Source organism: Anomaloglossus baeobatrachus, chromosome 10 (assembly GCF_048569485.1).
Source record: "Anomaloglossus baeobatrachus isolate aAnoBae1 chromosome 10, aAnoBae1.hap1, whole genome shotgun sequence".
Taxonomy (NCBI): domain Eukaryota; kingdom Metazoa; phylum Chordata; class Amphibia; order Anura; family Aromobatidae; genus Anomaloglossus; species Anomaloglossus baeobatrachus.
The window spans coordinates 10,629,526-10,652,842 of record NC_134362.1 but is presented as its reverse complement, the minus strand read 5'-3'; the positions used below and the strand labels follow the sequence as shown (position 1 = coordinate 10,652,842).

Here is a 23,317-nt window from a genome sequence, read left to right as displayed (position 1 = left end):
GGACAGTGACACAAGTTTTGTTATTTTAGCTGTTTACAAAAACATGTTCAGAAATACAATTATATATATAATATGGGCTGAAAGTGCACACTCCCAGCTGCAATATGAGAGTTTTCACATCCAAATCGGAGAAAGGGTTTAGGAATCATAGCTCTGTAATGCATAGCCTCCTCTTTTTCAAGGGACCAAAAGTAATTGGACAAGGGACTCTAAGGGCTGCAATTAACTCTGAAGGCGTCTCCCTCGTTAACCTGTAATCAATGAAGTAGTTAAATGGTCTGGGGTTGATTACAGGTGTGTGGTTTTGCAATTGGAAGCTGTTGCTGTGACCAGACAACATGCGGTCTAAGGAACTCTCAATTGAGGTGAAGCAGAACATCCTGAGGCTGAAAAAAAAGAAAAAATCCATCAGAGAGATAGCAGACATGCTTGGAGTAGCAAAATCAACAGTCGGGTACATTCTGAGAAAAAAGGAATTGACTGGTGAGCTTGGGAACTCAAAAAGGCCTGGGCGTCCACGGATGACAACAGTGGTGGATGATCGCCGCATACTTTCTTTGGTGAAGAAGAACTCGTTCACAACATCAACTGAAGTCCAGAACACTCTCAGTGAAGTAGGTGTATCTGTCTCTAAGTCAACAGTAAAGAGAAGACTCCATGAAAGTAAATACAAAGGGTTCACATCTAGATGCAAACCATTCATCAATTCCAAAAATAGACAGGCCAGAGTTAAATTTGCTGAAAAACACCTCATGAAGCTAGCTCAGTTCTGGAAAAGTATTCTATGGACAGATGAGACAAAGATCAACCTGTACCAGAATGATGGGAAGAAAAAAGTGTGGAGAAGAAAGGGAACGGCACATGATCCAAGGCACACCACATCCTCTGTAAAACATGGTGGAGGCAACGTGATGGCATGGGCATGCATGGCTTTCAATGGCACTGGGTCACTTGTGTTTATTGATGACATAACAGCAGACAAGAGTAGCCGGATGAATTCTGAAGTGTACCGGGATATACTTTCACCCCAGATTCAGCCAAATGCCGCAAAGTTGATCGGACGGCGCTTCATAGTACAGATGGACAATGACCCCAAGCATACAGCCAAAGCTACCCAGGAGTTCATGAGTGCAAAAAAGTGGAACATTCTGCAATGGCCAAGTCAATCACCAGATCTTAACCCAATTGAGCATGCATTTCACTTGCTCAAATCCAGACTTAAGACGGAAAGACCCACAAACAAGCAAGACCTGAAGGCTGCGGCTGTAAAGGCCTGGCAAAGCATTAAGAAGGAGGAAACCCAGTGTTTGGTGATGCCCATGGGTTCCAGACTTAAGGCAGTGATTGCCTCCAAAGGATTCGCAACAAAATATTGAAAATAAAAATATTTTGTTTGGGTTTTGTTTATTTGTCCAATTACTTTTGACCTCCTAAAATGTGGAGTGTTTGTAAAGAAATGTGACAATTCCTACAATTTCTATCAGATATTTTTGTTCAAACCTTCAAATTAAACGTTACAATCTGCACTTGAATTCTGTTGTAGAGGTTTCATTTCAAATCCAATGTGGTGGCATGCGGAGCCCAACTCGCGAAAATTGTGTCACTGGCCAAAGATTTCTGGACCTAACTGTATGTCACAGGGCGGCATATACTCGTAACAGAAGCAATCGGAGCTCCCTCTGGTCGCTGCAGCTGAATTCTTGTCTGCGTAAAGGGTTAGAATTGTCTAACACTAATGCGGGTGTCACACGGTACGATCTATCGTGCGATTGCAGTAGCGATCGCACCCGCCCCCGTCGTTTGTGCGTCACGGGCAATTAGTTGCCCGTGGCGCACAAAGTCGTTAAACCCCCGTCACACGTACTTACCTCCCGGCTGACCTCGCTGTGGGCGGCGAACGTCTTCTTCCTGAAGGGGGAGGGACGTTCAGCGTCACAGCGACGTCACACAGCGGCCGCCCAATAGAAACGGAGGGGCGGAGATGAACGGGACGTAACATCCCGCCCACCTCCTTCCTTCCGCATTGCCGGTGGTAAGCTGTGTTCATCGTTTCCGGGGTGTCACACGGAGCGATGTGTGCTGCCTCGGGAACGATGAACAACCTGACGGACGTTTTTTTTTAAAAGTGAGCGACGTGTCAACGATGAACGAGAAGGTGAGTATTTCTGCTCGTTCACCGCTGTGACACGCTACGATTTATCGGACGATGCCGAATGTGCATCACTACCGACGTGACCCCGACAACATATCGCCCGATATATTGTACCGTGTGACGCCCGCATAAGGCTTTGGTTGTCACCCCTTGAAGCCAATCAGAACTCGGCTTTCACTTCTTACACTATGACCGAATGCTGAGCTCTGGTTGCCATGGTAAAATTAATGCAGAGCTCTGGTTGCCATGGTAAAAAGAATGCAGAGTTCTGGTTGCCATGGTAAAAGGAATACTGATCTCTGATTACGATGGTAAAAGGAACACAGAGCTCTGGTTGCCATGGTAAAAAGAATGCAGATGACTGGTTGCCATGGTAAAAGGAATGCAGAGCTCTGGTTGCCATGCTAAAATTAATGCAGAGTTCTGGTTGCCATGGTAAAAGGAATGCAGAGCACTGGTTGTCATGGTAAAAGGAATGCAGAGCACTGGTTGCCATGGTAAAAGGAATGCAGAACACTGGTTGTCATGGTAAAAGGAATGCAGAGCTCTCGTTGCCATGGTAAAATTAATGCAGAGCTCTGGTTGCCATGCTAAAAGGAATGCAGAGCTCTAGTTGCCATGCTAAAAGGAATGCAGAGCTCTAGTTGCTATGGTAAAAGGAATGCAGAGCTCTGGTTGCTATGGTAAAAGGAATGTAGAGCTCTGGTTGCTATGGTAAAAGGAATGTAGAGCTCTGGTTGCTATGGTAAAAGGAATGTAGAGCTCTGGTTGCTATGGTAAAAGGAATGCAGAGCTCTGGTTGCTATGGTAAAAGGAATGCAGAGCTCTGGTTGCTATGGTAAAAGGAATGCAGAGCTCTAGTTGCTATGGTAAAAGGAATGCAGAGCTCTGGTTGCTATGGTAAAAGGAATGTAGAGCTCTGGTTGCTATGGTGAAAGAAATGTAGAGCTCTAATTGTTTTTTGTGCAGGATGAGTTGATGCCTTCATAGGTCCTATTTTTGGGGTACTTGACCTTCTTTTCATTTTTTGTTCTTTATTCCATTTTTAGGGAGGTAAATGGGGAAAAAAAAGGAAAACCTATCTGGTGCTCTGTCGCTGTCGCTATTGCCCATAGCATATAAGGGGTTGAGCTGTAGGGAGTGAGGGTGGTCTCGCCAGTCTCCGCAGTTTCACCCTGACCCTGGCTAGGTATATAATCTGATTACACAGGTAGAGTTCTTGTGCCCCCATCATAAGTGCCCACCCTAATGCCCTTAAAAATGCCATCCATAGTGCCTCCATCATAAGTGCCTCATACAGTGACCTGAGAAATACCAGCCCTAGTGCCCCACCATGGGTGCCCCCTATTGTGCCCTCAGGAGTGACAGCCCTAGTGCCCCACCATGCTTGCCTCCTACTGTGCCCTCAGGAGTAACAGCCCTAGTGCCCCACCATGGGTGCCCCCTACTGTGCCCTCAGGAGTGACAGCCCTAGTGCCCCATCATGAGTGCCCCCTCTAGCACCTGTATGGTTGGCAGCCTCCAACTGTATATCAATAACACCTATATAAATGTCTGCTGATCAGTGGTGATCTAACCATCAAACAAAGTGGTGATGATGTCCCTGGTGGACACAGACAGGAGAGGGCCCTGTGCAAGAACAGTATGGAGGGCCCTGTGCAAGAACAGTATGGAGGGCCCTGTGCAAGAACAGTATGGGGGCCCTGTACAAGAACAGTATGGGGGCCCTGTGCAAGAACAGTATGGGGGCCCTGTACAAGAACAGTATGGGGGCCCTGTGCAAGAACAGTATGGGGGCCCTGTACAAGAGCAGTATGGGGGCCCTGTGCAAGAACAGTATGGGGGCCCTGTACAAGAACAGTATGGGGGCCCTGTGCAAGAACAGTATGGGGGCCCTGTACAAGAACAGTATGGGGGCCCTGTGCAAGAGCAGTATGGGGGCCCTGTGCAAGAGCAGTATGGGGGCCCTGTGCAAGAACAGTATGGGGGCCCTGTGCAAGAACAGTATGGGGGCCCTGTACAAGAACAGTATGGGGGCCCTGTGCAAGAACAGTATGGGGGCCCTGTACAAGAACAGTATGGGGGCCCTGTGCAAGAACAGTATGAGGGCCCTGTGCAGCCCAAGAGCTCATCACAATGCACAATCCCACCTGCTCTGGAGCTGGATGTGGCCCCCTGACCTCTTGGGCCCCTCTTTGCACCAATGATATGTCCGTCCCAGGGTGATGGGATTTTTGATTTTCCCACCAGATATTGCGTCTGGCGCATTCATGTCCCGGAAGGATATTACGTCCTCCTGATGTTCAATCTCTTCAGCGTGGAGTGGGATTACTCCTGCGATCTGGATTACCTGGGGATCTACTCTGGATCGGGACAGCTCATTGGTGAGTGCAATACTGTGCAGATCCAGTGGGGGAGAGGTATTCCAAGAGCTTAAAAAGCTATGGCTGCAAAGAAGACCCCGCCAAACGTACCCCCACAACCAATCAGAGGTCAGCAATGGTGAGTGCCGGAGAGCCCGATGTTACTCCCAGGCCTTACTCCATGCCTCGTGTCGGCTCACACCAGTTTGCAGTGTAGCCAGGTTATGACTGATTACCTCCCACTTACCCCTCCCCCCAGAAGAGCAGATAAGACTGGGGGCGCACCATCGACAACACTATCGAGTGTGGGGCTGTAAGACAGCTGCCTGCAGCAGGAGCCTCCCCCCTCTGCCCTGCCTGCTGCACAACAAAAGATAGCCAAGAGGGTGGGACCTAGTGAAGGAGGCGGAGCTTCCAGGCACCTCTAGGTTCATTGTTTCATTTGAGGGGTGTAAATTACGGAGCCTTTTTTCAGATGCATGCGGTTGGACTGAGCGACGCTTCCTCTTTGTTGCAGGGAAATTCTGCGGTGACGTCCGGCCGCGGCCATTGCTGATCCCCCGTAACGAGGTCATTGTGAGGTTCTTCTCTGATTTTCAGGTGTACCGCCCGGGATTTTCGCTCTCTTATGAGGCGGTGGAACTGTACCAATATCCAGGTGATTCTGGCGCCTGTTATACGTTTGCTTTCCTGCGGGTGTCGCGGTGTAAATGTGCGGACCCCCGGGGCATATAAGCCGCAGATTGTCAGCAGCGGTTCTTGTAGAAATCTGCTGTCTGTCACAGTCGCATCTTGTCATCTTCTCTACATGATGCAGAACGGAGAAGCTGCAGTGTAAATGTGCAGAAGCCACGGATCTGACGCTGCACGGGTGTCCCGGGGTCTCTGAGAGCTAATGATGGACCTCTCTGGTGTGGACTCTTGTCTTAGATCTGATTGAGGGCCCGGCAATCATCTGCACGAGGCCTCAGACCCCCGAGACTAACCTCTGCATGAGGCCCCAGACCCCCGAGACTGTCCTCTGCACGAGGCCCCAGACCCCCGAGACTGTCCTCTGCACGAGGCCTCAGACCCCCGAGACTGTCCTCTGCACGAGGCCCCAGACCCCCGAGACTGTCCTCTGCACGAGGCCCCAGACCCCCGAGACTGTCCTCTGCACGAGGCCCCAGACCCCCGAGACTGTCCTCTGCACGAGGCCCCAGACCCCCGAGACTGTCCTCCGCACGAGGCCCCAGACCCCCGAGACTGTCCTCTGCACGAGGCCCCAGACCCCCGAGACTGACCTCGGCACGAGGCCCCAGACCCCCGAGACTGTCCTCGGCACGAGGCCCCAGACCCCCGAGACTGTCCTCGGCACGAGGCCCCAGACCCCCGAGACTGTCCTCGGCACGAGGCCCCAGACCCCCGAGACTGTCCTCGGCACGAGGCCCCAGACCCCCGAGACTGTCCTCGGCACGAGGCCCCAGGCCCCCGAGACTGTCCTCGGCACGAGGCCCCAGGCCCCCGAGACTGTCCTCGGTACGAGGCCCCAGACCCCCGAGACTGTCCTCGGCACGAGGCCCCAGACCCCCGAGACTGTCCTCGGCACGAGGCCCCAGACCCCCGAGACTGTCCTCGGCACGAGGCCCCAGACCCCCGAGACTGTCCTCGGCACGAGGCCCCAGACCCCCGAGACTGTCCTCGGCACGAGGCCCCAGACCCCCGAGACTGTCCTCGGCACGAGGCCCCAGACCCCCGAGACTGTCCTCGGCACGAGGCCCCAGACCCCCGAGACTGTCCTCGGCACCTGGCCCCAGACCCCCGAGACTGTCCTCTGCACCTCTCGTTGCCAGGTTTGGCCATCGTTGGGGGGGGGGGAACTCGTACACCATTTTTTCCTTATAGACAAAACTGGAAAGCCCCTTTAATTTTGGGGTCAGAAGTCTCCGTCTGGTCTTTATTTTCCCTATTTTCAGACTCTGAATGTGGATCGGTCGCCGTCATCTTTGAAGAAGGAGAAATCCAGACAATGAATCACCCGCAGCCGTACAGCAGTAATGCCATCTGTCAGTGGGTGGTCCACAGCCCGGCGTCCCGCCGCATCAAGGTACTCGCTGCAATTAAAGGGATATTACATGGGAAGCCGGGTTCATTAATGTAGTGTATTCAGGCCGCCATCTTTGTGGGGTCCAATATAAAACCTTTTTCTCTAGTGATCTTCTAGTCAGTCCTGATTGTACTGGGAGAATCCAGCGATTACAGATGGGGCGGGGTTTATCAGAGTCACAGCCCTGTGTGAGGGGCTTCCCCGGGGGGGACGGGCTCAGAATTAGCATTTATACATGTTAGTAAATATGAAATGATGGAAAATGGTCACAGTCACCCAGAGAGGCAAGAAAGCTCCATCTGTGTCCAGGGACGTCCTCTGCATCCGGCGAGCTCCTCCGTGCGTCCAGCAAGCTCCTCTAAGCGTCCAGCGAGCTCCTCCGAGTGTCCAGTGAGCTCCTCCGTGTGTCCTGCGAGCTCCTCTGTGCGTCCTGCCAGCTCCTCCGTGCGTCTGGCGAGCTCCTCCGTGCAGCCGGCGAGCTCCTCCGTGCGTCCGGCGAGCTCCTCCGTGCGTCCGGCGAGCTCCTCCGAGCGCTCACTGCCTCTTCTTTCTTCCAGCTAAACTTCACAACCTTTGAGCTTGAATCCCAAGATAAATGCAGCTTTGATTCCGTGGCCGTTTATCATGACCTACAAGGACACATGCCGGCAGGTCAGCCATTGACACCACAACGATGACGTCACGCCAGACCTACAAATCCCGAGTCCGGGAATGGTGCTGATCACAGGAGGTTTTCAGGGCTCTGGTCAGCAACCACAGATCGCAGACCCGGCCCCCAGACCGCGGGCACGGCCACCAGACCGCCAGACTACAGACACGGCCACCAGACCGCCAGACTACAGACACGGCCACCAGACCGCCAGACTACAGACACGGCCACCAGACCGCCAGACTACAGACACGGCCACCAGACCGCCAGACTACAGACACGGCCACCAGACTTCAGACACGGCCACCAGACCGCCAGACTACAGACACGGCCACCAGACCGCCAGATTACTGACACGCCCACCAGACCACAGACATGGCCACCAGACCACAGACATGGCCACCAGACCGCCAGACCACAGACACGGCCACCAGACCACAGACACGGCCGCCAGACCACAGACACGGCCGCCAGACCACAGACACGGCCGCCAGACCTCAGACACGCCCGCCAGACCAGGGTCCTGCCAGTCTTCACAACCTCTGATTGCCCGTGAATGTGACATCTCGGATATTGCGACTGTCGCCCGTCCCATCCTTCTGAGCCGCGGAGACGGCAGTGATGGTTTTTCGTTTTTTCTCTCCAGGAAAGTTCTGTGGGTTTTCACCTCCTGACCCGATCGTCAGCGTCTCCAACGTCATGCAGATCACCTTCACCTCCGACTACGCTGCCAATTACATCGGGTTTCGAGCCGTCATTTCCTTCGTCCGCTCTTCATTCCGTAAGAAACTGCTTCTTTTTTTTACTCCACATAATCTAATTTATAGATCGTGTAAATGAGAAAAAGGAACTCGCTGACCCCCGGAAATCAGGTCAATGTCAATTTACCCATTTTCCAAAATGTTAAAGAGGTCATCCAACTTTAAAAAAACAAAAAAAAATGCTACAAATGGCATCTGGTAGCACTGATGCTGCGGCGGTCCTCCCGGCCAGCATAGGGTCGCTGTGGCTAATCAGTGGCTGCAGCGGTCACATGCTCAATAAGATGCCACTAATTTGGCACATCTCCCGCTGTCACACGCAGGCTGTAAATGAAGACTGAGGATCATTGACATCTGGTCTTTCTCATTGGGGTAGGGAAGACGGAGGCTGCCAAAAAATAGGAGCAGGTTCTGAATAATAATATAGAAGGTGACGAAATGGAGATGTTAGGAGTATGAAAGGCGCCTGATAAGCGTAAATTATAGAGCACATCCATTGTTCAGTAGATGGTGGAAATCACTCTGATTCCTTGTGGTAGCGCATTCCAGAAAACTGGTGCAGCAGGAGAAAAGACTTAATCAGGGAGGTTGAGGTTATAGGGCGTATTGGTCATTAGCAATGAGTAGAGTCTGGAGAGGGTGATGGACAGAGGTGGGGGGGATATAGGGGCGTAGTATATAGGTGAGGGAGCGGATAGAAAACTATGCAATGCTGGGGAGAGTCATAAAGACCCCGTTCATCTGGATAAAGAGCCGATCCGCGCTCTGCATTTCTCTTATTCTGCAGGTGATATTAATCCGGAGATAGAAGACGATAATCAGCCGCAGAACAGTCCGGAAACAATGGAAACTGATGGTAAGACGTCTGCTCTGCTGGTCACAATTCACACTGACTTATTGCCTCTAAATACACAGCCGCTCCTGCACTTTCCTTTCTTCCTGCGGAAAAGATAGTTTATTACCAAAACCCTGTATCAAAAGTAAAGTAGCCTCGTCCCGGGCAGCCAGCATCGGGGGCAGCCAGCCCCCCTACCAGCTGAACGCCTTCACAGCCCCCACACGTGGCCTCAGCTCCTGAGCATGCAGCTTTTGCTGAGCTGATGGTCTTGAGGATGAGGAGGAGATGTGGGGGTGCAGCACAATGGGGGGCTCTGTGACTGAGCGTCAGCATTAAAGGGACTCTGTCTAGTGATGTAGCTAGAGTTCAGTATGCCTTGCCTCAAATTCTAGACCCCCCCGTGCATGTTAGTAAGATGTACGGGGCCAGGCATCATTCTAGATCCTATAAAGATATATGTTCTCCCCCCTTCATTATGTGGTAATCTGTACCCCCATGCTTGTGTGAAAATGTGTCCCCCCATTCCTGATATATATATCCCCCTTTCATGGTATATAGGCCCCCCATCCTGTTACGTATGTCCCCCCATCCTGTTACGTATGTCCCCCCATCCTGTTACGTATGTCCCCCCATCCTGTTACGTATGTCCCCTCATCCTGTTACATATGTCCTCCCATTCTTGTTACATATGTCCCCCCATTCCTGTTATATATGTACCCCCATCCTGTTATATATGTACCCCCATCCTGTTATATATGTACCCCCATCCTGTTATATATGTACCCCCATCCTGTTACATATGTCCTCCATCATGTTACGTATGTACCCCCATTCCTGTTATATATGTCCCCCCATCATGTTACATATGTCCCCCCATTCCTGTTACATATGTCCCCCCATCCTGTTACATATGTCCCCCCATTCCTGTTACATATGTCCTCCATCATGTTACGTATGTACCCCCATCATGTTACATATCTCCCCCTATTCCTGTAAATATGTGCCCCGTTCTGCCTCTAGCGCATAAAAAAAAGAAGAATCATTCTTCTCTCCTCCCCCTTCACCCGTCGCTCGGTGTTCTATTCTGTAGCTGGCACAGAGGCCGGCAGCTGACATCGGCGTACCTGCTATGGAGACAAATGATGTCACTGCCATGCGACTCCTATGCCCGACACGCTGATGTCAGCGGCTGGCCTCTGATTGGCCGGCAGCGTGTATTGCAGTGTAGGGACAGGATGGGTCTCTGCTTCACCATACACTTCTGCTGAATGTACGTCCTCAGACGCTCAAACAGCTGAAGAACACGCTGGGGTCGGTGGGCCCCTCTCCAGCACAGGCCCACTCGCACCAGGTCATAGGGAGCTGAATACAATGACATCTAATTTACAGATAAGAAAACTGTGGAAGACATCGGATGGCAGATACCAAGGTGTCATTGTATTCAGCTCCCTATGACCTCAGAGGGGATGATCCGAACAACAGACGCACTTTAAAAATCGCTTGTATTCATTCATACGTACGGCGCGCTGACCGGATCTTCCATTTCTCTCACATTACAGGTCACATTATCCCTGGGATCCCATCGAATAGTCAGAGAAGTCATGAAGCAATGGAGGATACCAGTAAGTCATTAGTTGTACAGATGCCCATGAGGCTCAAAAGTGACAGATCCCTGACATTTATCACAAATCACACAACTTGCACCAAATCTTTATTGCACTCAGATTCACCAGTGCCCATTGTCACCAGTGCCCATTGTCACCATTGCCGCCAGTGCCCATTGCCACCAGTGCCCATTGTCACCATTGCCGCCAGTGCCCATTTGCGCCTGCGTCCATTGTCACCATTGTCCCCAGTGCTCATTATTGCCAATGCCCATTTTTGCCAGTGCCCATTGTCACCAATTGACGCTGAATGTTTCATGTTACAACCATTTTTTATTGCTCCGCGTCTTTTCTTTAAGACCTCTACGACCTGCACGAAAGAAAAGAAAATGCCCCTGAGGATTTCTTCACCATCTAAATTGGTGCCGACCATCCCCATGATCGGTGCAGCTTCCTCCAACCAATGCCATGTCCTCCAATATTCTGTCTTAAAAACACACAAAGGGGGAACATGAAAACCCCTGCCTATCGGCAGAGAGTTTACAGTGAGGGTTAAGGAGGAAAATTTAACCCAAATCCTTCCCTCAGTCGGCAGTCATCCTCCACTCGTCTCCTCCCGTCTCCACCCGTTTCCACCCTTCTCCTCTTGTTTCCTCTCTTCTCCACCCGTTTCCAGGCATCTCCTCCCCTCCTCCACTCTTCTCTTCCCGTCTCACTCGTCTCCTCCCATCCTCCACCCTTCCTCCTCTCATTTCCACCCGTCTCCTCCCGTCTCCTCTCGTCTCCACTGTGTCTCCTCCCATCTCCACTTGTCTCCTCCCTTCTCCTCCCATCTCCTCCCGTCTCCACCCGACTCCTCCCGTCTCCACCCGTCTCCCTCGTTTCCCCCCCTTTTCCACCGTGTCTCCTCCCATCTCTACCGTGTCTCCTCCCGTCTGTGCCGTGTCTCCTCCCGTCTGTGCCGTGTCTCCTCCCGTCTGTGCCGTGTCTCCTCCCGTCTGTGCCGTGTCTCCTCCCGTCTGTGCCGTGTCTCCTCCCGTCTGTGCCGTGTCTCCTCCCGTCTGTGCCGTGTCTCCTCCCGTCTGTGCCGTGTCTACTCCCGTCTGTGCCGTGTCTACTCCCGTCTGTGCCGTTTCTCCTCCCGTCTGTGCCGTGTCTCCTCCCGTCTGTGCCGTGTCTCCTCCCGTCTGTGCCGTGTCTCCTCCCGTCCTCCACCGCTTCTCCTCCCGTCCTCCACCGTGTCTCCTCCCGTCTCCTCCCGTCCTCCACCGTGTCTCCTCCCGTCTCCTCCCATCCTCCACCGTGTCTCCTCCCATCCTCCACCGTGTCTCCTCCCATCCTCCACCCTTCCTCCTCTCATTTCCACCCGTCTCCTCCCGTCTCCTCTCGTCTCCACTGTGTCTCCTCCCATCTCCACTTGTCTCCTCCCTTCTCCTCCCATCTCCTCCCGTCTCCACCCGACTCCTCCCGTCTCCACCCGTCTCCCTCGTTTCCCCCCCTTTTCCACCGTGTCTCCTCCCATCTCTACCGTGTCTCCTCCCGTCTGTGCCGTGTCTCCTCCCGTCTGTGCCGTGTCTCCTCCCGTCTGTGCCGTGTCTCCTCCCGTCTGTGCCGTGTCTCCTCCCGTCTGTGCCGTGTCTCCTCCCGTCTGTGCCGTGTCTCCTCCCGTCTGTGCCGTGTCTACTCCCGTCTGTGCCGTGTCTACTCCCGTCTGTGCCGTTTCTCCTCCCGTCTGTGCCGTGTCTCCTCCCGTCTGTGCCGTGTCTCCTCCCGTCTGTGCCGTGTCTCCTCCCGTCCTCCACCGTGTCTCCTCCCGTCCTCCACCGTGTCTCCTCCCGTCTCCTCCCGTCCTCCACCGTGTCTCCTCCCGTCTCCTCCCATCCTCCACCGTGTCTCCTCCCATCCTCCACCGTGTCTCCTCCCATCCTCCACCGTGTCTCCTCCCGTCCTCCACCGTGTCTCCTCCCGTCTCCTCCCGTCCTCCACCGTGTCTCCTCCCGTCCTCCACCGTGTCTCCTCCCGTCCTCCACCGTGTCTCCTCCCGTCCTCCACCGTGTCTCCTCCCGTCCTCCACCGTGTCTCCTCCCGTCCTCCACCGTGTCTCCTCCCGTCCTCCACCGTGTCTCCTCCCGTCCTCCACCGTGTCTCCTCCCGTCCTCCACCGTGTCTCCTCCCGTCCTCCACCGTGTCTCCTCCCATCCTCCACCATGTCTCTATAACTTAAACCTGCGAACATTGGGTACGATATATCCAAAGTGCCACATTTCTGGTTAATAACGTTGGGGGTGCAGTGTGGGGGTCTACGCCCTGCATGAAAACTGTATTTTTCTACTTGCTGTAACATCCGTTTCTCATTGAATGCATTGGGGGTACACTGCGCCCACCCTATTCCTGGGGGTCCTGCCCGGGGATCAGTTCGCGGTATCTGTGGTTATTGTATTCTTCCCTGGATTCAGGTCGTGTCGGTTCCTGTTTGTTTTAGATTTGTTTCTGTTTTTTGGTCCCTCTCCTGCCCCCTCAGACGGTGCCAACCATTCTTTCACCTGTTGTGGCGCCTCCTGGTATCAGGGCGCAGACACGGTGCTGGGCCCCCCCAATGTGTTCAACAAGAGGGGGATTTTACAGAGCGTATAAAAGTCTGATACCTACGATTGAGGCAAACCTGGAAAGTGTGACTGGCCCCCAGCGTGAGGTGAGAGCGGCGGTGGTCCTCCCTCCTCCCTGTCTGACCGTGCATGGGGGTCTCCATGTTCAGATGATGTCACTATGGTTACCCATGTCTGCTGCTTTCTCCTAGATGATGTTTGTGGAGCCCCCCTGAAACCACCCAGGTTCAACTTTCGCAGTATAACCACCGCGGAGGAAGCGATCCCCAACTCCTGGCCCTGGCACGTCAGCGTGAAGCTCGGTAACACGCATGTGTGCAGTGGAACCATTGTCTCAATGACTTTCATCCTGACCTCCGCCTTCTGTGTGGTCAATTGGTAGGTGCTGGCCCTCTGCGATGGTCTAGAAGACGCCTTCTCACCAAGGATCTAACAATCTTTGCATTATCTGACGTTGTGGATATTTTTGATCTTTTCCACATTGTTTCAGGAAGGTGTTGGCTGCTGTCGGGGTGATTGATGCCGGACTGCACGATCTGGAGGCCGCGCCTAATGCCCAGGTTTGGATATTAGTCACATGTGGTAGAGTTTTTGGCGGCTGGAGTTTACTCTGGATTCCTTGGTAGACGCTATGGTCTAGAAGTATAAGACCCCATAGGTCTCCATAGACTCCATGGTCCAGATCTTCATAGACTCCATGGTCCAGATCTCTAGGACTCTATAGGTCTCATAGACTCCATGGTCCAGATGTCCAAGACTCCATAGGTCTCCATAGACTCCGTGGTCCAAATCTCCAAGACTTCATAGACTCCATGGTCCAGATGTCCAAGACTCCATAGCTCTCCATAGACTCCATGGTCCAGATCTCTAAGACTCCATAGACTCTATGGTCCAGAACTGTAAGACTCTATAGGTCTCATCGACTCCATGGTCCAGATAGCCAAGACTCCATAGACTCTATGGTCCAGAACTGTAAGACTCTATAGGTCTCATCGACTCCATGGTCCAGATAGCCAAGACTCCATAGCTCTCCATGGTCCAGATGTCCAAGACTCCATAGGTCTCCATAGACTCCATGGTCCAGATAGCCAAGACTCCATAGCTCTCCATGGTCCAGATGTCCAAGACTCCATAGCTCTCCGTAGACTCCATGGTCCAGATCTCTAAGACTCCATAGACTCTATGGTCCAGAACTGTAAGACTCTATAGGTCTCATCGACTCCATGGTCCAGATAGCCAAGACTCCATAGCTCTCCATGGTCCAGATGTCCAAGACTCCATAGGTCTCCATAGACTCCATGGTCCAGATATTCAATGACTCCATAGCTCTCCATAGACTCCATGGTCCAGACTTTATACTGCCCTCGGGTGCAGTACTGCTGGACTCCTTCATGATAATACAGGGGGTGTCTGATTTCTAAAATCACTTTTCTAGTGCCCTGGTTGATATTTCTGAGTTAGGAGGGTCCCGCTATTCAAGACCCTCTTAATAGAGTGGAAGTAGAGCATCTTCTATCTGGCGGTGACATTCACTGGTCCTGGAAGACGTCTCGTGACTCCTGCCAGGCGCAGACGTCCGTATGATAAAATTAAGTCTCCAAAAGAATAATTTGCGCTGCTTTTAGGGTGTAGGTTCCCCCAGAGATAGCTGACGCATCCTCCATCTCGTGGCTTGAGGAGAGCGGCCCCCGTAGGACACGGTTATTGGGGGTTTCGGGAACGTACAGCTGTGACTTGTAGGTTAGTGCTGGTCCTGACCCGTCTCCTTTTCTCTTTTCAGAAGCGGCGGGTGAAGCGAGTTATTTTCCCTCCTGGACACGAGCCGTTATCGCAGCGCCATCATGTGGCCCTGATAGAAGTGGACGAGCCCTTCCAGTACAGCTCCTCCGTGCGGCCCGTCTGTCTGCCCGATGCCCGGAGCACGCTGGAACCGTCAGACCTCTGCGTCGTGACCGGATGGAGCCTCAATAGTGAGTGCAGTATGAGGACTTGTGACCCGAAGACATAAGGTGACAATGTCACCCCCACATCATGATGGCGTATGTGGGCGCTTTACAGCAGCTTCACCTCTGCACGGCGACATCCTCTAGGTATGACGGCGGCATTGTGAGGATAGTCCGTATTTCCAAAACGCTAAAGATGGACGCTGCACTGGAATAGGAGGGTAATGGCGCAGCTGATGCCTTCCCACAGCTCCATTACCTAAATGTCCAGCCTGCAGCGTCCCCCTATGAGGTCGCCTGGGTCCGTGTGTCTGGGGGCGCATTGTCTCCCCCTCTTGACCAATGCGGAAATGAATGATCTTTTGGGCACAGAGGGCAGCGATGGGGGCGTTCAGGAGCCCCCCGGGATCACCAGATGATGCACTAATACCTGTAATTACAGAGTCCCGGGTTTGGCAGCTTTGCCCCCCGGTGCTCGGCATGTGCCCAGTTCTGTGTGTGGAGGGGGCCGGCTGACCATTCAGCCCCCCGTTCAGACTCCCCCAATGTTAGTTTATCGATTGGAATGAGCAGTCAGCCCCCTCCATACACAACACAGCGGAGAATACCCCCGTCCTATACAGAGGACGGAGGAACTGCCGGCCGCGGGGCCAGACCGGACACCTGGCGACTGAGGGTCCGGCTTCAATAGAGGACATTAGTAAGGGGGAAAACCTACTTTTTCAAACACAACTCTTTATTTTTTATTTTTGTTATTGATGGGGTCTCCACACAAACCCCGGGGTGATGGATCGCAGCGGTCACCCATCATGTGTGGTGCCGTCCTGGACCCCACAGCTGCACAGACGTACCCATCATGTGTGGTGCCGTCCTGGACCCCACAGCTGCACAGACGCACCCATCATGTGTGGTGCTGTCCTGTACCCCACAGCTGCACAGACGTACCCATCATGTGTGGTGCCGTCCTGGACCCCACAGCTGCACAGACGTACCCATCATGTGTGGTGCTGTCCTGTACCCCACAGCTGCACAGACGTACCCATCATGTGTGGTGCCGTCCTGGACCCCACAGCTGCACAGACGTACCCATCATGTGTGGTGCCGTCCTGGACCCCACAGCTGCACAGACGTACCCATCATGTGTGGTGCCGCCCTGGACCCCACAGCTGCACAGACGTACCCATCATGTGTGGTGCTGTCCTGTACCCCACAGCTGCACAGACGTACCCATCATGTGTGGTGCTGTCCTGTACCCCACAGCTGCACAGACGTACCCATCATGTGTGGTGCCGCCCTGGACCCCACAGCTGCACAGACGTACCCATCATGTGTGGTGCCGTCCTGGACCCCACAGCTGCACAGACGTACCCATCATGTGTGGTGCTGTCCTGTACCCCACAGCTGCACAGACGTACCCATCATGTGTGGTGCCGTCCTGGACCCCGCGGCTGCACAGACGTACCCATCATGTGTGGTGCTGTCCTGTACCCCACAGCTGCACAGACGTACCCATCATGTGTGGTGCCGCCCTGGACCCCACAGCTGCACAGACGTACCCATCATGTGTGGTGCCGTCCTGGACCCCACAGCTGCACAGACGCACCCATCATGTGTGGTGCTGTCCTGTACCCCACAGCTGCACAGACGTACCCATCATGTGTGGTGCTGTCCTGTACCCCACAGCTGCACAGACGTACCCATCATGTGTGGTGCCGTCCTGTACCCCACAGCTGCACAGACGTACCCATCATGTGTGGTGCCGTCCTGGACCCCACAGCTGCACAGACGTACCCATCATGTGTGGTGCCGTCCTGGACCCCACAGCTGCACAGACGTACCCATCATGTGTGGTGCCGTCCTGTACCCCACAGCTGCACAGACGTACCCATCATGTGTGGTGCCGTCCTGGACTCCACAGCTGCACAGACGTACCCATCATGTGTGGTGCCGTCCTGGACCCCACAGCTGCACAGACGTACCCATCATGTGTGGTGCCGTCCTGGACCCCACAGCTGCACAGACGTACCCATCATGTGTGGTGCCGTCCTGGACCCCACAGCTGCACAGACGTACCCATCATGTGTGGTGCCGTCCTGTACCCCACAGCTGCACAGACGTACCCATCATGTGTGGTTCCGTCCTGGACCCCACAGCTGCACAGACGTACCCATCATGTGTGGTTCCGTCCTGGACCCCACAGCTGCACAGACGTACCCATCATGTGTGGTGCCGTCCTGGACCCCACAGCTGCACAGATGTACCCATCATGTGTGGTGCCGTCCTGGACCCTACAGCTGCACAGACGTACCCATCATGTGTGGTGCTGTCCTGTACCCCACAGCTGCACAGACGTACCCATCATGTGTGGTGCTGTCCTGTACCCCACAGCTGCACAGACGTACCCATCATGTGTGGTGCCGTCCTGGACCCCGCGGCTGCACAGACGTACCCATCATGTGTGGTTCCGTCCTGGACCCCACAGCTGCACAGACGTACCCATCATGTGTGGTGCTGTCCTGTGCCCCACAGCTGCACAGACGTACCCATCATGTGTGGTGCCGTCCTGGACCCCACAGCTGCACAGACGTACCCATCATGTGTGGTGCCGTCCTGGACCCCACAGCTGCACAGACGTACCCATCATGTGTGGTTCCGTCCTGGACCCCACAGCTGCACAGACGTACCCATCATGTGTGGTTCGGTCCTGGACCCCACAGCTGCACAGACGTACCCATCATGTGTGGTGCTGTCCTGTACCCCACAGCTGCACAGACGTACCCATCATGTGTGGTGCCGTCCTGGACCCCACAGCTGCACAGACGTACCCATCATGTGTGGTGCCGTCATGTACCCCACAGCTGCACAGACGTACCCATCATGTGTGGTGCCGTCCTGTACCCCACAGCTGCACAGACGTACCCATCATGTGTGGTTCGGTCCTGGACCCCACAGCTGCACAGACGTACCCATCATGTGTGGTGCCGTCCTGTACCCCACAGCTGCACAGACGTACCCATCATGTGTGGTTCCGTCCTGGACCCCACAGCTGCACAGATGTACCCATCATGTGTGGTGCTGTCCTGTACCCCACAGCTGCACAGACGTACCCATCATGTGTGGTGCCGTCCTGGACCCCACAGCTGCACAGACGTACCCATCATGTGTGGTGCCGTCCTGGACCCCACAGCTGCACAGACGTACCCATCATGTGTGGTGCCGTCCTGGACCCCACAGCTGCACAGACGTACCCATCATGTGTGGTGCCGTCCTGGACCCCACAGCTGCACAGACGTACCCATCATGTGTGGTGCCGTCCTGGACCCCACAGCTGCACAGACGTACCCATCATGTGTGGTGCCGTCCTGGACCCCACAGCTGCACAGACGTACCCATCATGTGTGGTGCCGTCCTGGACCCCACAGCTGCACAGACGTACCCATCATGTGTGGTTCCGTCCTGTACCCCACAGCTGCACAGATGTACCCATCATGTGTGGTGACGTCCTGGACCCCACAGCTGCACAGACGTACCCATCATGTGTGTCCTGGACCCGCAGCTGCACAGACGTACCCATCATGTGTGGTGCCGTCCTGGACCCCACAGCTGCACAGACGTACCCATCATGTGTGTCCTGGACCCGCAGCTGCACAGACGTACCCATCATGTGTGGTGCCGTCCTGGACCCCACAGCTGCACAGACGTACCCATCATGTGTGGTGCTGTCCTGGACCCCACAGCTGCACAGACGTACCCATCATGTGTGGTGCCGTCCTGGACCCCACAGCTGCACAGACGTACCCATCATGTGTGGTGCTGTCCTGGACCCCGCGGCTCCACAGACGTACCCATCATGTGTGGTTCCGTCCTGGACCCCACAGCTGCACAGACGTTACCTATCATGTGTGGTTCCGTCCTGTACCCCACAGCTGCACAGACGTACCCATCATGTGTGGTGCCGTCCTGTACCCCACAGCTGCACAGACGTACCCATCATGTGTGGTGCTGTCCTGGACCCCACAGCTGCACAGACGTACCCATCATGTGTGGTGCCGTCCTGGACCCCGCAGCTGCACAGACGTACCCATCATGTGTGGTGCTGTCCTGTACCCCACAGCTGCACAGACGTACCCATCATGTGTGGTGCTGTCCTGTACCCCACAGCTGCACAGACGTACCCATCATGTGTGGTGCCGTCCTGGACCCCACAGCTGCACAGACGTACCCATCATTGTGTGGTGCCGTCCTGGACCCCACAGCTGCACAGACGTACCCATCATGTGTGGTGCCGTCCTGGACCCCACAGCTGCACAGACGTACCCATCATGTGTGGTGCCGTCCTGGACCCCACAGCTGCACAGACGTACCCATCATGTGTGGTGCCGTCCTGGACCCCACAGCTGCACAGACGTACCCATCATGTGTGGTGCCGTCCTGGACCCCACAGCTGCACAGACGTACCCATCATGTGTGGTGCTGTCCTGGACCCCACAGCTGCACAGATGTACCCATCATGTGTGGTGCCGTCCTGGACCCCACAGCTGCACAGATGTACCCATCATGTGTGGTGCTGTCCTGGACCCCACTGCTGCACAGACGTACCCATCATGTGTGGTACCGTCCTGGACCCCACAGCTGCACAGACGTACCCATCATGTGTGGTGCCGTCCTGGACCCCACAGCTGCACAGACGTACCCATCATGTGTGGTGCCGTCCTGGACCCCGCAGCTGCACAGACGTACCCATCATGTGTGGTGCCGTCCTGGACCCCACAGCTGCACAGACGTACCCATCATGTGTGGTGCTGTCCTGGACCCCACAGCTGCACAGACGTACCCATCATGTGTGGTGCTGTCCTGGACCCCACAGCTGCACAGACGTACCCATCATGTGTGGTACTGTCCTGGACCCCACAGCTGCACAGACGTACCCATTATGTGTGGTGCCGTCCTGGACCCCACAGCTGCACAGACGTACCCATCATGTGTGGTGCTGTCCTGGACCCCACAGCTGCACAGACGTACCCATCATGTGTGGTGCCGTCCTGGACCCCACAGCTGCACAGACGTACCCATCATGTGTGGTGCTGTCCTGGACCCCACAGCTGCACAGACGTACCCATCATGTGTGGTGCTGTCCTGGACCCCACAGCTGCACAGACGTACCCATCATGTGTGGTTCGGTCCTGGACCCCACAGCTGCACAGATGTACCCATCATGTGTGGTGCCGTCCTGGACCCCACAGCTGCACAGACGTACCCATTATGTGTGGTGCCGTCCTGGACCCCACAGCTGCACAGACATACCCATCATGTGTGGTGCTGTCCTGGACCCCACAGCTGCACAGACGTACCCATTATGTGTGGTGCCGTCCTGGACCCCACAGCTGCACAGATGTACCCATCATGTGTGGTGCCGTCCTGTACCCCACAGCTGCACAGACTTACCCATCATGTGTGGTGCCGTCCTGGACCCCACAGCTGCACAGACGTACCCATCATGTGTGGTGCTGTCCTGGACCCCACAGCTGCACAGACGTACCCATCATGTGTGGTGCCGTCCTGGACCCCACAGCTGCACAGATGTACCCATCATGTGTGGTGCCGTCCTGGACCCCACAGCTGCACAGACGTACCCATCATGTGTGGTGCCGTCCTGGACCCCACAGCTGCACAGACGTACCCATCATGTGTGGTGCTGTCCTGGACCCCACAGCTGCACAGACGTACCCATCATGTGTGGTGCCGTCCTGGACCCCACAGCTGCACAGACGTACCCATCATGTGTGGTGCTGTCCTGGACCCCACAGCTGCACAGACGTACCCATCATGTGTGGTGCTGTCCTGGACCCCACAGCTGCACAGACTTACCCATCATGTGTGGTGCCGTCCTGGACCCCACAGCTGCACAGATGTACCCATCATGTGTGGTGCTGTCCTGGACCCCACAGCTGCACAGACGTACCCATCATGTGTGGTGCCGTCCTGGACCCCACAGCTGCACAGACGTACCCATCATGTGTGGTGCTGTCCTGGACCCCACAGCTGCACAGACTTACCCATCATGTGTGGTGCCGTCCTGGACCCCACAGCTGCACAGACGTTGCTCGCTCCTCGTCACCTGCAAACATTTACTTTCTAGAGGATTTGTCCACAAAGCTGCAGCAGCAGGAGATGCCGGTCATGCAGGACGCCGTCTGCCGGGAATATTACACGGACCTGACGGACGCCATGTTTTGTGCTGGGACCGTGACAGAAAGGGACAACGCCACCTCCCTGGTAAGTGACCAGCACCCGCAGCTAATATGGCTCCTTCTGCTTCTTCTTTGGAGATAACTTTTTCCCTTCCCTTTGCTGATGTGATGGATGAACCTTCCCGCGGCCGGTGCCAAACTTCTGTTCACAGGGAGGGCGGTCGCCGTGTCCCGGTGGACTCCATCATCTCGGAGACGCGGTGACCTGGCGCCGGTCCACGCTCTTCTTCTTCCTTTGTGCTGTTTATTCCTGTGTGAATGAATCTTCTGGTGCCGCAGAGACGTCACACCGGTGCCGGCTTCTCCACTGATCCCAACGATCCGGCAAATATCTGCAAAATAATCCGCCTGCTGACCTAGCCGGCGTCCCGCTCCGTCCTCATAGGGGTCAATGCGTTAGGCGAGGCGGAGCAGCCATCCGGGCCACATTTCTGCCCACATGGACTGCCATCATGGAAGTATCCTCCTGCAAACCTTACAAAGAAGCTCGAGTGTTTCTATTCCCGGGGGCGCCGCCATGTTTATACTTTTCTCATGTGGACCTGTATATAGCTGGTAACGTACAGATCGATGGGGCACCACTGCCGGGACCGGTACCAACCCCGAGAATGGCCGTGCTCGGAGTGATGACTGAGCATGTGCAGAAACTGCTCCAGCAGCGAGCGTGTCAGAGCCCTTCCTCAGGATCACAGGGCGGTGATATCACCGCTTCAAGCCTCCTTGGCCCGGAGCCGTCACTGCACATGCGCCTCTCTGCTCCACTCATTGGCCCGGAGCTGTCACTGCACATGCGCCTCTCTGCTCCTCTCATTGGCCCGGAGCTGTCACTGCACATGCGCCTCTCTGCTCCACTCATTGGCTATGGGACTGATGCAGATGTGCATGTGCTGCCGCCGCTTTGTTCTGCCAGGACATTTCTGCGCTCCGTTCTCGGGATCGGTGGGGTCGCAGCGGTGGCGCAGTGATCAGCGCTTGCTTAGACCCACACCGGTTGGACAATGAAAGCACATATTATGTATGTCGCACTACTAGTGAAGGCTCCGAAGTATCAGGAAGAGCAGCTCCGGGGCACAAACTTCTGCTCTAACAAGTGAACCTGTGTTATCATTTGCTATGTGATCGCGGCTGAGTGACGAGGTGTCCATGTATCACAGGCGCAGTCTGGAGCCCCGCTGGTCTTCCGCTCTGTCACCGGGAACTTCATCATTTATGGTGTTGATATCGGGGGCGTTGAATCCAATAATAAACCCAGACCGGGCGTGTACAGCAGGGTGTCCGTGTTTAGTCAGTGGATACAGGAAACGTGTTGCTCCGGTAAGTGCAGCGTTAGTGCGCAGTAACTTTATGGCTCTTGTCCTGGCTTAGAAGTTACTTCTGTTCATGCTCAGTTCATGCGCGGGAAGTCGCACACAGGAGGGCGAGCGCTGTGCGGGACGACCCACACAGGAGGGCGAGCGCTGCGTGGGACGACCCACACAGGAGGGCGAGCGCTGCGTGGGACGACCCACACAGGAGGGCGAGCGCTGCGTGGGACGACCCACACAGGAGGGCGAGCGCTGCGTGGGACGACCCACACAGGAGGGCGAGCGCTGCACTGGACGACCCACACAGGAGGGCGAGCGCTGCACAGAACATCACACGCAGGAGGGTGAGCGCTGTGCGGGAAGTCGCACACAGGAGGGCAAGCGCTGCGCGGGACGTCACGCACAGGAGGGCGAGCGCTGCACAGGAAGTCGCGCACAGGAGGGCGAGCGCTGCGCGGGAAGTCGCGCACAGGAGGGCGAGTGCTGCGCGGGAAGTCGCACACAGGAGGGCGAGCGCTGCGCGGGAAGTTGCACACAGGAGGGCGAGCGCTGCGCGGGAAGTTGGACACAGGAGGGCGAGCGCTGTGCGGGAAGTCGCACACAGGAGGGCGAGCGCTGCGCGGGAAGTTGCACACAGGAGGGCGAGCGCTGTGCGGGAAGTCGCACACAGGAGGGCGAGCGCTGTGCGGGAAGTCGCACACAGGAGGGCGAGCGCTGTGCGTGAAGTCGCTTACAGGAGGGCGAGCGCTGTGCGGGAAGT

At 55.3% G+C, this 23,317-nt stretch overlaps 1 protein-coding gene across 1 annotated transcript in view; it reads left to right on the top strand.

Moving 5' to 3' along the window:
• Positions 1–23,317, top strand: part of LOC142255390 (ovochymase-2-like) — a 73,676-nt gene that overhangs the window by 30,211 nt on the left and 20,148 nt on the right. The window contains exons 10-21 of the mRNA XM_075326985.1: positions 4,403–4,536; positions 5,033–5,173; positions 6,471–6,601; positions 7,159–7,252; positions 7,897–8,031; positions 8,799–8,867; positions 10,409–10,471; positions 13,251–13,437; positions 13,550–13,619; positions 14,840–15,029; positions 21,142–21,278; positions 22,408–22,567. Coding sequence (XP_075183100.1) covers positions 4,403–4,536; positions 5,033–5,173; positions 6,471–6,601; positions 7,159–7,252; positions 7,897–8,031; positions 8,799–8,867; positions 10,409–10,471; positions 13,251–13,437; positions 13,550–13,619; positions 14,840–15,029; positions 21,142–21,278; positions 22,408–22,567 — 1,511 coding nt within the window. The remainder of the gene's footprint in view (positions 1–4,402; positions 4,537–5,032; positions 5,174–6,470; positions 6,602–7,158; positions 7,253–7,896; positions 8,032–8,798; positions 8,868–10,408; positions 10,472–13,250; positions 13,438–13,549; positions 13,620–14,839; positions 15,030–21,141; positions 21,279–22,407; positions 22,568–23,317) is intronic.